We start from the raw sequence: 15,464 nt of genomic DNA, 5'->3' as shown, positions 1-15,464 counted from the left end.
CCTAATGTCAAGTGAAGAAATGTCAAACGGAGGAAAAACGAAAAAAGTGGTGGAATTCAGGACACATATTTACAATCATGGTAAAGGGTGAAGAATAATTATTAAATTGTTTGAGATTAAAATGGTCTATAGTAAATTCTACTCCACGTCAAATGTCAGGCATCAGGGAATTCCCTGGTGGTCCAGTGGTTAGGAATCTGTGCTTTCACTGCTGAGGACACGGGTTCAATCCCTGGTCGGAAAACTAAGATCCCACCAGCCGTATGGAGCGGCCAAAAAAAAAAGTCATACATCACATTGTCATTACTAATATTGTTATCACATTTTATGTAGCAGGCCACAGATTTGTAAACAATTCATTATTGTATTAATTTGCGAAAGAGTCATTAACTGGCCAGAATTTACCCAAAATGGCCTATTGGGAATCCCTGAAAGTAGCAGAGGCACTGAAGCAAATGGCAGCTGCTAAGAAAGTAAGCCAGCATGAGCAAGTGCTGGGTGGTGGTAAATGAAAATTTAGGCAGTGGTAAGGGCAAATGTAAGCAGACAGGGCAGGCATAGAAGGAGGCAGAAGGTAAGGTCCTTAAGAGGCTGGAGGGAGGAGAGAGTAAAGATCTGGTCCCCTGATCCACTACCCTGGCATTATACAGCATTGAGTATTATACAAGTTGTAACTATAACAGCAAATAGTTATGTAGCAATTACTGCCTGCCAGCTACTGCTCTAGTACTTTCACTAGAATTATATTCCTCACAACAACCTTATGAGAGGGGTACTGTTATGAATCTTATGAATCCTCAATTACAGATCAGGAAATTGAAGTAAGTCAGTCACCCAACTATTAAATGGTAAAGCCAGGATTTGAACCTAGGCAAATGAGAGTTATGTGACTGAGATGTCCTGAAGAATGTTTAAATTGCTTACAGCAATTTAAGTATATACAATTACTAACACAACTGGTCCAGAAACAGCCAAGTGTTATGCTTCTGGGAATCAAGGAAAGCTGCCTAGATGTGCATGTGCGCAGCATCTGAGCAGACTTTTTTTTTAAATTAATTTATTTATTTTATTGGTTGTGTTGGGTCTTTTTTGCTGTGCGCGGGCTTTCTTTTTTAGTTGTGGAGAGTGGGGGCTACTCTTCGTTGTGGTGTGTGGACTCCTCATTGCCATGGCTTCTCTTGTTGCAGAGCACAGGCTCTAGGCGCGTGGGCTTCAGTAGTTGCAGCACATGGGCTCAATCGTTGTGGCTCACGGGCTCTAAAGCACAGGCTCAATAGTTGGGGCGCACGGGCTTAGTTGCTCCGCGGCATGTGGGATCTTCCTGGAGCAGGGATCAAACCCACGTCCCCTGCATTGGCAGGTGGATTCTCAACCACTGCGCCACCTAGGAAGCCCTGAGCAGACTTTTTGATACAGATGATCATATTGGGGAAACCTAATACCAGTTAGCAGGCCCATATGCACATTAATATACTTAGAGATCCTTTATGGCATATTCATCAATTTCAAAACTTAAAGCTGTCTTGAACCTTAGGCCCTGGCAGAAAGTGTGACGACTTCAAAACTCAGCACTTACTCAATTACATGGATGGGCAGCTTCTCAGGGATATTTCTCTGTTAGTGCAGCAGTAATGCAGGGTGTTTTGATAAATGTAGGGCCCAGTTGCTTCCACTGCTTATAAAAAAAGAAGGAACCAAGAAATGGACTTAATTATAAATGGCAACAGTTTATCTTGTGTAAAGTACAGCAGGCTGTGAACCCCCTCCGGCTCAGATGGTGTCACCTAGAATGCCCTTTGCAAGTAGGCAAAAAATGCAACATGTAATTGATTGCGGTTTCTCTTTACTCCCACCTTCCGCTCTGGTCATGCCTGCAGACAGAGTAATTTTTTGTGCTTTTAAGTAGCAAGAGCTTTTCTGTAATCTTGACCAAGATTCTTAGTTAACTATAGCCAAAAGGGGAACCTCCATCAGTATATGGTTGGCGGGGGTGGAAGAGCTGCCTCCCACTCCCTTCCCCTCACAGGGGGATGCAGAGGAAGTTTGGTCTCTTCCTGAAATAACACCATGCCAGGGCACAGCAAAACACACCCACCAGCCAAGCCCAGCACCAACCCAGGAGGCATCCTGGAGCATGCACTTTCAACACTTTGTCTGCAGGGATTCATGGCAGCTAACAAATGGTCATCACTCTGAAGTGGGGAACAGGGATTCAGACCCCTAGAACCTGTGGTTGAATTGTAGTGACATCTGTAGTCTGCTCTACATACCTGTATTAATACATAACAGGTACTATGGCCATGGGCCTCATCTGTGAGCTCCTACTCAAAACTGGAATTTTGACAACTTTGAAAGGATCAGTCACAATAGCGTTCTTTAGAAATTTCACTATCCTTTTCACTACTTTTGAATAGCAAAAATTTCCATAAAATTATGGAGCATGTTTCAGGAAAATATTTCTAGTTTGAAAACAAATTATTTTTGTGCTTTTAGAGGCTGCATTTATTTTATCTCATTACATATGTTGTTGCATTTGCCTTAGATACAATAGTAACCTTTTTACATATTTTATAGTTGCCTTTTTACATATTTTATTTGTATCATACAGCAGTAGGACCTTTATAAATAATGAGTATGTACAGTTACCTACCTTCAGGCTCATTTTGAGTTCATATTACTTTTGAACTTCGAAGACCTGATGCAGACTGCTTTTACTCTATATGAGTCTGAAACATTGGCAGCCATAGTGCATTTTAGTTAGTGACACTAATAAATGTAAATAAAATTACAGATTATAATAAATGAAACTATTTCAGTCAGTTGCTGATATTTTTGGCTGCTACTGTTTCTTTATCAAGACAAATATCTGGATAGTTCCACAATTCCAGATGTTTAGAAATATGCTGGGTTGTGAGGAAGATTACTTGGGTAAAGTAGGGGTTTTTTTGCTTTTTTTTCCCCTAGATATTTAGAATTTGTGTATAAATAACCTGGAATGTTTAAAAATTTACCTAAGAATGGAAGTGTCTGAAATTTTGTGTAGATTGAACTCTCAAGCAGCTGTGTGTCTCCTTATTGTTGGAATTTAGAAAATGCCTCTCATGAAATAGAAAATGAGAATGTAAGCAGATGAAGAGAATCTTTCCTAAAGTATCTAGAATTTATTTCTTCAACAATTATTTACTGAGCATTTCCGTACGTGGCAGGTGATGTTCCTGAGATGTTCCCAGGGATTACATTCTAATCAGGGGAAACAGACAGTTAACAAAATAAATCAAGTAGTTTTTTAGACAGTGGTAAATGCTGTGGGAAAGGGGGGAACCTGTAAAGCATGATAACCAGATGGAGTGGTCAGGGTAACCCACGTTGACACGGTGCAGTTTGAGCCAAGATGTGAAGAGAAAGCAGTTATCTGGGGAAGGAGCATTCCAGCAGAAAACAGCTAGAGCAAAAGCTGTGAAGCGTGCTTGGCCTGTTGGAGGAATAGCAGGGAACCAGTATGACCAGAGTGGAGTGAGCAAGGGGGCAATACTAGGCAGTGAGGTCAGTGGCAAGGGGACTAAAGCCAGATCTTACAGAACCTGTCAGCTGCTGGAAAGAGTTGAGTTGTTAAACTGTGAATGAAATGTGGAGCCATTGAGGAATTTTAAGCACAGGAGTGACATGATGTGACTTGGGTTTTATTTATTTATTTATTGGCTATTGGGTCTTCATTGCTGCATGGATTTTCTCTAGTTGGGGGGGGGGGGCTACTCTTATTCATTGAAGTGCAAGGGCTTCTCATTGTGATGGCTTCTCTTGTTGCGGAGCACGGGCTTTAGGCGCACAGGCTCAGTAGTTGCAGCATGAGGGCTCAGGAGTCATGGCACTCAGGCCCTAGAGCACGTGGGCTTCAGTAGTTGTGGCACACGGGCTTAGTTGCTCCACAGCATGTGGGATCTTACCGGACCAGGGACCAAAGCTGTGCCCGCTGCATTGGCAGGAGGATCCTAAACCACTGCATCACCAGGGAAGTCCCTGACTTGGGTTTTAAAAGGGATCTCTCTGGACTGTTTGAAAACACGTACTGAGGACAAGGGTAGGCACAGGGGGATGAGGTGGAAGGTCTTGTTGTAATCCAGTCAGATTGTGGTAATTTAGGCCAGAATAGTAGCTGTGCAGGTGGTAATGGTAGATGGTAGAGTCAACAGAATTTCCTGATGGATAGAATATAGAGTGTGAGAGAAAGAGAGAGGACTTTAAGATACTTCCAAGCTTTTTGTCCTAAGCGTAGACGAGGTTGCCATTAACTGAGATGGAGAGGATGGTAAAGGCAGTTAATTTTCAGTGAGAGTTGGGAGGCAAGGAAGTCAGATTTGGGTGTGTCAAGTGTGAGTTAGTTCTTAGACATACTAGTGGGGATACTAAGTATGCAATTGAATACATTTATTTTTTTTTATAAGCAAGGGATATGCTTTTTTAATTAAAAATTTTATGTTAAAAACGCATAATATAAAGTTTACCATCTTAGCTGTTTTACGTGTACACTTCATTGGCATTAAGTACACTCACATTGCTATGCTGCTATGGCAACCACCCATCCACAGAACTCTTTTGATCTTGTAAAACTTAACTTTTGTAAAACAATAACTTCATTCTCCTACTCCTTCAGTCCCTGGCAACCACTATTCCAATTTTGACTATGTGTACCTCATATAAATGGAATCATAAGGTATTTGTGTTTTTCAGCTGGCTTATTTCACTTAGCATAATGTCCTCAAGGCCATCCATGTTGTAGCATATTTCAGAATTTCCTTCCTTTTTAAGGGTGAATAATATTCCATTGTATGTATATGCCACATTTTGCTTATCCATTCATCTGCCAACAAATACTTGGGTTGCTTCCACATCTTAGCTATTATAATAATGCTGCTGTGAACATACATGTTCACATATAAAGATATGCTTTTAAAAATAATTTGTAGTACACGTACTTGGTGACTTTCATAGATTTCTCTCTTTTTTATGTAAATAATTAATTTATATTATATATAAATACTTTATATTATTTATAATTGTATTATATATAAATATAACAGTTAATTGCATATAATATATACAATAACTATTATATACAAATAATCACAATTATTTACTTATATAACATATACATTTATATTTATCTTTATAAATGTAATTTATATAATAAATCTATATAATAAATATTTGTGTAAATTATATATTACAAATAAAATTTTATATAATATATAATAAATGTGTACAATTAATAATTATAAAATAAACATACAATTATAAATGTATATATACAATAATATAATTGTATTATATATAAATAATTACATTTTCATTGTAAAAGATTTAAATGATATTGTTGTATAGACAGCAAAACATAAAAGTTCTCATTCTCTCACCTACCCCTACCCCCTTGCCATGTTATCTTACGTTCCTTTCAGTATATGCATTTGTGTGCATCATTTCTTTTTTTTTAAAAAGGGATCATACTGTATGTATTTTTCTAGTTTTTTGTCTTTTGTTTAATAGTATCTTGGAGCTCTTCCCAGTCTTATTTTTGTTGTTCTGTTTTTTCACAGCTGCCTGTTACATAATGTTGTATTGACTGTCCACGTGTGTATACTTTTACACACACAAGATTGTTCCTGTAGGTGAAATTCCTAGAATTAGATTTTCTAGGTCCAAGGAAATTTCTTAAACTGTCCGTCACATTTTCTTCTTAAGATCTTTTGTGGTTTGCTTATTATTTGGCAGGGTGGGGTGGGTGTGGGTATGGATTTTATTATTGAGTTCTCGAAGTTTGGGAAACTGAAGTCGTTTTCCGAAATAAATTTCGTTGCTATGGATTTGTTCCCCTTGGCAAATGAGTTGTAAACCATGAGGTTTATAACCTTAATGGCTTTTTTAAAATGTGCAGTTTGTCTCTCATCCTAGGCATTTTAAGTAGCACATGGGAGATATGACCCATATCCAAAATCTGTGGGACAAATGGGGAGTCTTTGCAGGGATGATAGGAAAAGACTGTTGAAAAATGTCTTATAATAAATAGAATATGTTCCAGTGGAGAAACTTGGCAGACATCATGTTACTCAGTGCCGAGGGTTAACACCACATGTGGTAATCATGTTGGTATCATGCAGTGATGTGATGCAGTGAGTTGGGTTCATTGCCTCTGTGATGTTCTTCCCCCAAACCCATAAACCCAGTTTAATCATGAGAAAACATCAGAGAAACCCAGTTTGAGGGACATTCTGCAAAATACCTAACAGTACTCTTCAGGAGTGCCAAGGTCATGAAAGACAAGCAAAGACTGAGTAACTCTCACGGATTGGAGAACTAAATGCAGCATGATATCTTGGTTTAGATCCTGTGAAAGAAAAAGAATGTTAGTGGAAAAAATGGTGAAATCTTAATGAAATCTGTGGCTTAGTATTGTACCGATAATATTAAATACTTAGGTGTTTGTTTGTTTGTTTGAATTAGTTTACTTATTGACTGCATTGGGTCTTCGTTGCTGTGCGTGGGCTTCCTCTAGTTGCAGCTAGCCAGGGCTACTCTTCGTTGAGGAGCATGGGCTTCTCATTGCAGTGGCTTCTCTTGTTGTGGAACACGAGCTCTAGGCATGCGGGCTTCGGTAGTTGCGGCACACAGGCTCAGTAGTTGTGGCTCGAAGGCTCTAGAGAGCAGGCTCAGTAGTTGTGGTGCATGGGCTTAGTTGCTCTGAGGCATGTGGGATCTTCCCGGACCAGGGAACAAACTTGTGTCCCCTTCATTGGCAGGCGGATTCTTAACTACTGCACTACCAGGGAAGTCCTTAAATACTTAGTTTTGATAACATACTGTAGTTATTTAAGATGCTAACCTAAGAGCCTGGGTACAACTCTTCTGTAAATCTAAGGTTATTTCAAAATAAAGTTGTTGGGGTTTTTTTGGTTTTTTCTTTTTTAAGTATCTCTTTCCTTCTGGACAGTATACTCCCAGGAAGATTGTCTCCTTTAGAAAAGTATTTTGTGCTCTTAAATCAAGAGATCCTCTTGTCCTGAGGGGTGGAGTCCTTGGAGGTCTTCTGGGGTAGAGACTTGGTGCATTTGGGAGAGATATTATAGCTGGGTGAGGCAGTATAGACACGGCCATAACAAAGCCATAAAGATGTGATCTGAGGTCATGGATACCATGACAAGAGATCAAGCCTGAAGAATCAAGAAGTGAGTAGACTTTGCTTTGATTTACTAATCCAACCTTAATTTGTGAAAGAGCCATTCAACAATAAGTTGGCAAAACATAACAACCCAACACAAAATTTTGCAAAGAGGAGACCGAGTCACCCTAAGCAGTCAGAAAGATTATCTGCCACTCACAAGTGTCACGCAAAAGACACTTAATGAAAGTTAAGCCATAGTGGGAATCTCTCCCATTGGAACAAACAGTTTATGCAGTCATAGATGAGGCTGGATTAACTGGAATATCCAAGGATACCTTGCAGTTACATCCGTCTAGACAGTTCTTACAGGAGATATGACCCAGCAAGCATAAGACAGAGGAATGCAAAATGGTTAGGACCTGTAGCTAAATAGATTACCAGTCCTCAAGAGGAGACAGTAAGTAGGACCCCTCCCTCTCTCCATGTTAACATAATGTAACTGGTTGTATCTGTGCCCAAGATACCTATTTAATTCCTCCTACTGGTTCTTGGTAAATTGAAATCTGAAAGCCTCTGTAGTTAATATAAAATTTCTTGAATGAGTAGACCATCTGGTTACAATTTTGGTTTCAGGTCCCTGTTATGCAACTGGTACCCAAATAAGGACTGTCTCCAAATGTGAATAGGCTGAGTCAGTCATAAACAAGCAAAAAGAAGCATTCCTCTGTGTTGCTAGTGTCCAGGGTGTTTGAAGATGAATATAGTGAAATGGCGCTGCCTAATTTTAGTCAAACTTCCTTTACCATGATGTGTTTGACCTCAACCATAGTCAACAACCTCTTCCTGTAGAGGACCAGATAGTAAATAATAGCAAAGATTTGGGGCTTTGAATGGTCTCTGTTGTATATTTGTCTTTGCTTTTTTTTTTTTTTTTTTTTAAAACAGCCTTTTAAGAATGTGTTTTCTGTGTCTTTCACCATATTTTCATACCTTGTGATATTGGCTGAAGTTTGGAGATGGCTTTTAAATAATAATCTGAAATGAAGTTTCTGGCTATGGATTTATTATCACTGGCAAAAGATTTGTAATCATGACTTTAATGGATTTAAAAGAAGATGTGTAGTTGATCTCTTACTGCAGGCATTTCATCACGTTCATCTGAGATGTTCTCTAATAAATATAATCTTGTCAGATCCTACAAGCTTACTATCCTACAAGTTTGTTATCCAGAAATTGTGTCTGATTTTCAATTAAAACTTATTACTTATTCGACATGTTTTGTCTCTAAATAGGTTATTAAAGTCGTTTCATCTTTTAATGTGTAACAGTGGCAGTCTATTTTTTACGGATTCAATTTAATTCGTTTTCTCATTTTACCCCTTAGCTGCCCCCTTTTATAGTTTTGTTGCTATAAATCAACTCTAAAGCTGCCCTCTTGCTTTCACAGTATCTAATTTTACTGTCCAGTTACAGTTTCTGCCTCTGATTTGTAGTTGGGCTGTGGCTTTTTTACTGTTTCTGCCCCAAGGCCATCCTTCACTAGACCCTAGCAGGTGGCCTTTCAGATCCTAAGCCATTCTTGGGATCATTGTGGAATATACATCCTAATGCCCCTAAAAGGCTAAGTGATTGGATGGTACCCTGTCGACTTTAGGGAACTGACAGCCCATGTGTCTGGTGAAACTCCATGTGTTTTAGCATTAGGTCTCTAATAACTTCTCACACAATACTTGAAACGATTAATATCTTCTAAAATTTGTTTTACCTAGATACATTTTAAGGGGAGCATAGAAAATAAAATAGTATTGTAGTTTTTAATCAGTATTAACTCAATAATCAATTGAAGTAAAAGGGAATTTTTTTACTCAATACAAAGTTGATTGGGTTGTATTAGCTTTTCTTGTTCTGAACAATAATTAAGGCCCTTTTATCTCTAGTAGTTCTCATTTTAGATATTTGGATTCTGTAAAAATGAAACTCTGTTTCTTAGTCAAGTGATAGTTTCTTAAGTGGCATACTTTTATTTAATAGTGAATTTCCTGGTAGAAATTTTATTTTCTCCTAAACAGGGTCCAATCTACTGTTAATACCATCATGTCAACTAGAAGAAAGGAAAATTTTAACATGCATATAAAGAGAAAACACTGGCTTATGATTTCTTTAAAAGTCTCTGAAATTCAGTATTTAACTTCTTATATCAGAAATTGAACTAAGAATTGATCTGTTCTCCATCTGTATCTCATGATGTATTTCAGTGTTTTAAAGCACTGCAGTGTTTTAAAGATTTTGAGTTGTAACTAAATATGAATGTTATCTACATAATCTCATTTTTTTTTAAACATGGGTATAAATAACATATGTTGATTTGGAGTCTGAGTAAGCTAGTAAGAGAGAGAGGCATGGGTGGGTGTGTGTGTGTGTGTGTGTTTCTTCATTTTTAATCAAGCCATTCCTCTAGAGTCTTTAGGTCAGCTGTCATGTTCATGCTTTCCTGCTTTGTTCCTTTCAGCCACTCAGTGACTGGCGACTGCCTGGATGCTGGAAAGGAACGCTTTTAACAGATTAGTGCTGGGGCCCTCTGGTCCTCCCCTTCACCTGCATCACAGCAGCTGCATTCTGCCCTTTCCGTGGCCCTGCAAGGAAAGGGGCGGGGGAAAGAGAATGACACTCTGTGTGTGTGTGTGTGTAGTAGTCAACAGTCTCTGTCAGCATGTGTTATAAGGTTTCTCAAGCACATGAAATGAAATCTTTCTCAGAAACACGCTTCGTCAAGGCCAGCACACATGGGAAAAGTATTTCAATGCTGTTTTTGTTTTATGGGGTCAGAAAAAATTAAGTCATGAGAGACACAGTTATGTTCCACCGCTGTGTTTACCTGTCCTTTCTTTCTGAACTCTCCCAGGCAGCAGTATCTGTCCAAAGATCACTCTAGCTCCACCTTGCTTGAAAGGCAGCACAACCACACTGATTGATCAGAATGTATCTGATGAAGAGGCTCAGGGAATAAATGGGAAAACTCCAGCAGAACACACAGCTGCAAGTCCAAAGCCACAAGGTATGCTGATCGGGTTTTTTTTGGTCAGGTTGGGTGCTTTGTTCATTGAAGGAGACACAGAAGAATGTTGATCACTAAGGAAGAGTTTTACGCTGTAAATGGGAGGGATTGGGTGCATTTATTTTTTTCAGGAGAAAAGTCAGTCTGTGAACCTTCTCAGGAGGAGTTTCTACTCCTAAAACACCTTATATATTTCTCTATTACGGTTCATGTTGCATAAATTGTTTGCATGTGCCCTTACTGGATCTCTTCATGCATCATGCTTGACCTAGCACAGAGCCAATAACTTACCATTTGTATGACAAATATGTAACAAATTAACGTGGGTTTAGAAGTACCCTTGGAAAGGCAGAGTTGGCATGACTTGCTAGCTGTCAGCAGGTCTGTGAAACAGATCATTCTAAAACAGTGCTTTAATATACTTAGCAAGAACGTGATTTTACAATGTTAAGGAACTGGAGCTTTTCAGGCTTCTTAGTAAAGTCATTCACAGAAATTAAGAGTCCCTCCATCCAGGAATTGAGCATCCAAAAGGGGGAAATTATAATGGTGGAAATCTCTGAATGCTTTGTTCAGTAACCACTTGCTTTTACAAATACATTTCTAGTAATCTGTGTATTAACTTTAAGAAGCGCAAAATTATAATTTTGATGGTTAAGGTCTTTTGAAGTGTAACAAAAAACTGTGCTACACTGTGGGTTAATATGTAGTTTCTTTCTAATATATTTTCATTTATATCCAGTGCTGAACATTTAGCCAAGAAACAATACTAGGCATTTTCAGAATCACTATACTTTGGAAAAATCAATTTCTATTTGAATTATTTTGTATTTACTTTCCTCTCTTACTTGTTCTTATATTTTAAGAATTTCTGAAAGAGATCTTTAAAGGGGGGCTAATATGGAGTCTTCCAGGTTGTGGGATATTTTTCTTTTTGTTCTCACTACTGGCTGTATTGGTGGTGGTATGGGATATGGCTATCAAACAAGGTCAGTTAATTGAAGATTCAAATGACTAGCTTATTCATGAGTTTATAATCTTAATCTTTGGCCATATTCCTTATAACATTGTGAACATGAAAATAGAAATTTTTCTGGTCATGATTTAAGCCATTTTATTGCACAGTACAAAACTTCATCTTGCTCATTAAGACCTAAGCTGACCTCAAGGTAAAAAAAATAAGAAATAAAGACAGTTCAATTTTATGTAATTGCCCAGATGAAAAGCATGAATTTCATTATTTATGAAGACTGCTTTGGAAAGATGCGTTGCATTACTTCATTGTTTTTTTAGTTCATTGAGATAAATTATAGCAGTGTCCTTCCTGAACTGCCACGTGCCGGATAATCCTATTCTTTAGGAGAGAAAACACGGACCTTGCTTTTACTGTTTGTAGTTATACTAAAGTCAGTGTATTGCTACTTAAATACATATAATTACTTCCTATCTTGAGTAAGGATCTATGTATATAATTTTACATAATGACAAGAGTATTTCCAGATATTAAATAAACTACATAGAATACTTTATACTTCTTTTTCGAAATACTATCACTCATTGTTTGGCCCTTCCTTGGCTCCCCTAGCTAAAATTTTAACCCCACTATCACCCCTTAAATCTCATATACAGTCATCCTTGCTTTGGTTTTTCTCATTCATTACAGATTGGTCAGCTATATATTTAACTCATCCATGTGGTTTTTTTTTTTTGTTTTTTTTTTTTTTGGTTTTGGTTTTGGTTTTTTTTCCTGCCTTTTACACTACTGCATCCCCTGTGCCTAGCACACAGCTTAGCAGGCCTTCAGTAATACTTACTGAATGAATCCTGCCGCATTGCTGTGTTTCTTTTACTTTGTTTCGGCTGTCCTTTTTTTAAAACGTAGAATGTGTGCGATATAGGGAGCAGCATCCTGAAATGAGGCTGCATCTTGGTATTGTCATACCAGATGCCGAATAGATTGAGCACTACGCACTGACTTACTGACTGATGAGAGGCCTTCTCCCTCTAGCAGAGAGAAGCCACTTTTAATTTCTGCAGATCCTTAAGAAGATTTGGGTGACCGAGGCTGAGAAATGGAGGGGGTGCTAACGGGGACCTCCAGCTCAGAGTGCGGGATTATCTCACTGACACTTTATGCCCACTTCCTTGCAAATCCCTTATAAGTTATGCATGATGAGGCTGTTGAGACTTCAAGATCCATTATGTCATTTTAATTCAGTTGAAAACTCTTTTTCTAGATCAGTAGTTTTCAACTGGCGGTGATTTTGCAGGCCTGTCGTACCCACCTCGACCCCCATCAGTATTATCGGGAGACTTCTGGGAGTTGCCACTGGCATCTAGCAGGTAGAGGCTAGGGAGGCTGCTCAGCATCCCACAGTGCACAGGCCAGCCTTTTCCACCCCCTAACACAGCATTATCTGACCTGAAATGTCAGTAGTTTGAGAAACTCTGATTTAGATCCTAAAAATAGCTCGTAATTAAATCTTGTTTGTTTTTCATGTGGAGTGCTGATGATATCATGGTTACAATTTATTTTGGTGATTTTTGAAAGGAGAGAATATTGACTCCTTTTATTTTATTAGTGGTGATTATGTAGTAATGTGTCTGGAACGACATCAGGTTTATGGTTTTGTATTTATTAATTACCAATAAGTAAATAAATTCTGAGGATTTATATAGTGACTAGTGACTATAGTCAATAATACTGCATTGTATATTTGAAAGTTGCTAAGAGATCTTAAAAGTTCTCATCACAAGAAAAAAAAAGGTGTAACTGTGTGTTGACGGATGTTAACTAGACTTACTGTGTTACATGCCAATATTTAATCATTATGCTGTACACCTGAAATTAATATAGCATTATATGTCAATTATATCTCAATTTAAAAAATTACTAACAAGTAAATATTTTTGAAGAATTATATTTTTCAAAAGGACAAAAGAGCTAAATTTTAGATTAGATAAGCTTTCATTTGAATTTAAGCCTGTAGCTTTTTTTTTTTTTTTTAATATTTATTTATTGGCTGCGTTGGGTCTTCATTTAGCTGCACATGGGCTTTCTTCAGAGAGCAGGGGCTACTCTTTGTTGCCGTGCGCGGACTTCTCAGTGAGGTGGCTTCTCTTGTTGTAGAGCACGGGCTCTAGGCACTCGGGCTTCAGAAGTTGTAGCACACCGGCTCAGTAGTTGTGACGCATAGGCTTAGTTGCTCTGTGGCATGTGGGATCTTCCTAGACCAGGGCTTGAACCCCTGTCCCCTGCAATAGCAGGCAGATTCTTAATCACTGCACCACCAGGGAAGTCCTAAGCCTGTAGCTTTTGAAATGAATTCCTTCTATAGTTAGGGCTTGTTTTATCTCAGAAAATACCCCAAGGCCTTGGGAAACAATGGTTTATTTACTTCATACCAATCCTACCAGTCAAACAAATTACTGAGCAACTTCAATATGTCTTTTTTGTTCACAGCTTTTAATATTGACCTATTTTCTGCCATGCTGGACATAACTCAAAAGAACTTCCTTACCAATTAAAGATAGTTGTATGTTTTCTCTTAGGAGCTTTGATCCACAACATTCTCCATAGTTCATTATCTTGATAAAGCCTACATATTGTCACTTCTCAATCATTAAACTTTAATGTTTAAAAAATTCTCATCAACTTTGAAAGCCACATTTTTGTTCAAATAATTTAAGTATATACACTCAATTTACTCTGTTGAGTAATTCATTTCATCTGCTTCTAAAGTAAAGCATTCTGTGTGTGATGTTTCATTCTTAAAGTATAATATGTTACAAATTTATAATACATTAATATATAGTCAGCCAAGTTTTCTGTAGTAAGTAAAATAAGAGTAATTGAAATCTCCTACTTAATCCCCAAACTTAAACTGGTGTAAAGAAAACAAATGTTGCCTGCCATTCCAGTTCTACAGGAATCAAGCTAATAACCCACCAACCATGCACCCTGAGGGGAATTTAGGATGGAGAAAAACAGAAGCATTCTTTGCTTCGGATATACCATCCCCTAGATAGTTAAGATATCTGTTTAAGAAAAAATTTCAGTGACGCCAGATTCTTGACTCTTCCCTATATTGAAAAGCACTAAAAGCATTAACTTGAGATGTCTATTCTCTGTGTCTAGCAGTAATCGTTTTGTGCTTGACTATGTGTTTTTCCCAGCAAAAAAGGAAGTTCTTGTATATCTTGGTTCCTCCCTTACCTCTTTGGAGCAGTTCTTCAGGACTATCTGAGAGGTTGTCTCCCAAGCTGTAGTCCTTAGTAAGGTACCTGAATAAAACTTAACTCACAACTTTTCCGTTGTGCATTTTTCTTTCAGTTGACAGTGGCAACTAATTTCTTTTTCATTCTCAATAATTATTTTGCATACTTGGAAATTTTTGAATAGTTAAATTTTAGGGTTCTATTTATTATCTGTAAAATTGGCTGTAACAGAGCCCATTTTACTTATCATCAACCAGATATCTCAAACTTAGCATGTCCTTGACTGGACTACCACTCTCTAAAAATTGCTTTACCTATCCTGTCAGTTGATAACAGTTCCCATCCTGCCAGTTGTGCAGGCCAAATGTCTGAGTCATTCTTGATTCTTCTTTGTCTCATACCTCACGTTCAACCTCTCAAGAAAACTACTTTTTTTTTTTTTTTTCAGGAAAACTAATTTTAAAATATATCTGGAATCTATTTCTCACTACCTCTAAGCACCATCGTATAGTAACCTCATAATGAAACCAAGCAGGACCCTGTGGGGCTCCTGAGCAGGAAGCCTTTCTGTCCAGTTTCTTGACTCCAGCCTCCGTGGCCTTCCCTGAGCTCCAAAGGGCAGACTGGAACAGCTGCTAATCCAGGAAGGCAGAGACAAGAGAGGCAGCCAAGAAACAATAGTGCAGCCTTGGGACAGGGTCCTGGTTCCCCCACAAGGGGTACACATAACAATGTCTTTAAGCTCTTTAAGACATCAGCATTCTTCATACCAGAGAAAGACCACCTGAGGCTACATTAAAGGAACAGAGAGATTATCTGAGACTAGATTAGAGGAGTCAGGCCCTGCACACACCCTCATCTTATCAGCAACCCCACCCTTGAACCATTGCTATAAAACTCATCAGATCCTCCCAGGTTGGAACACAAGAGCTGGCCGTGTCCCCCTTTGCCTGGCAAAGCAATAAAACTGTTCATTTCTACATCACCCAAAACACTGTCTCTGAGATTCCATATGACACCAGTGCATAGAAGCCAAGC

The 15,464-nt window shown here is 38.3% G+C and overlaps 1 protein-coding gene across 3 annotated transcripts in view; it reads left to right on the top strand.

Moving 5' to 3' along the window:
- The window catches only part of FGD4 (FYVE, RhoGEF and PH domain containing 4), a 188,417-nt gene that overhangs the window by 107,960 nt on the left and 64,993 nt on the right, over positions 1 to 15,464 (top strand). For all 3 annotated transcript variants that reach the window (XM_057701930.1, XM_057701933.1, XM_057701931.1), the window contains exon 2: positions 10,056 to 10,208. In XM_057701930.1, coding sequence (XP_057557913.1) covers positions 10,056 to 10,208 — 153 coding nt within the window. The remainder of the gene's footprint in view (positions 1 to 10,055; positions 10,209 to 15,464) is intronic.

The sequence above is a fragment of the Hippopotamus amphibius genome, chromosome 12 (genome assembly GCF_030028045.1).
Source record: "Hippopotamus amphibius kiboko isolate mHipAmp2 chromosome 12, mHipAmp2.hap2, whole genome shotgun sequence".
NCBI lineage: Eukaryota > Metazoa > Chordata > Mammalia > Artiodactyla > Hippopotamidae > Hippopotamus > Hippopotamus amphibius.
This window is presented reverse-complemented; position numbering and strand designations above follow the sequence as displayed.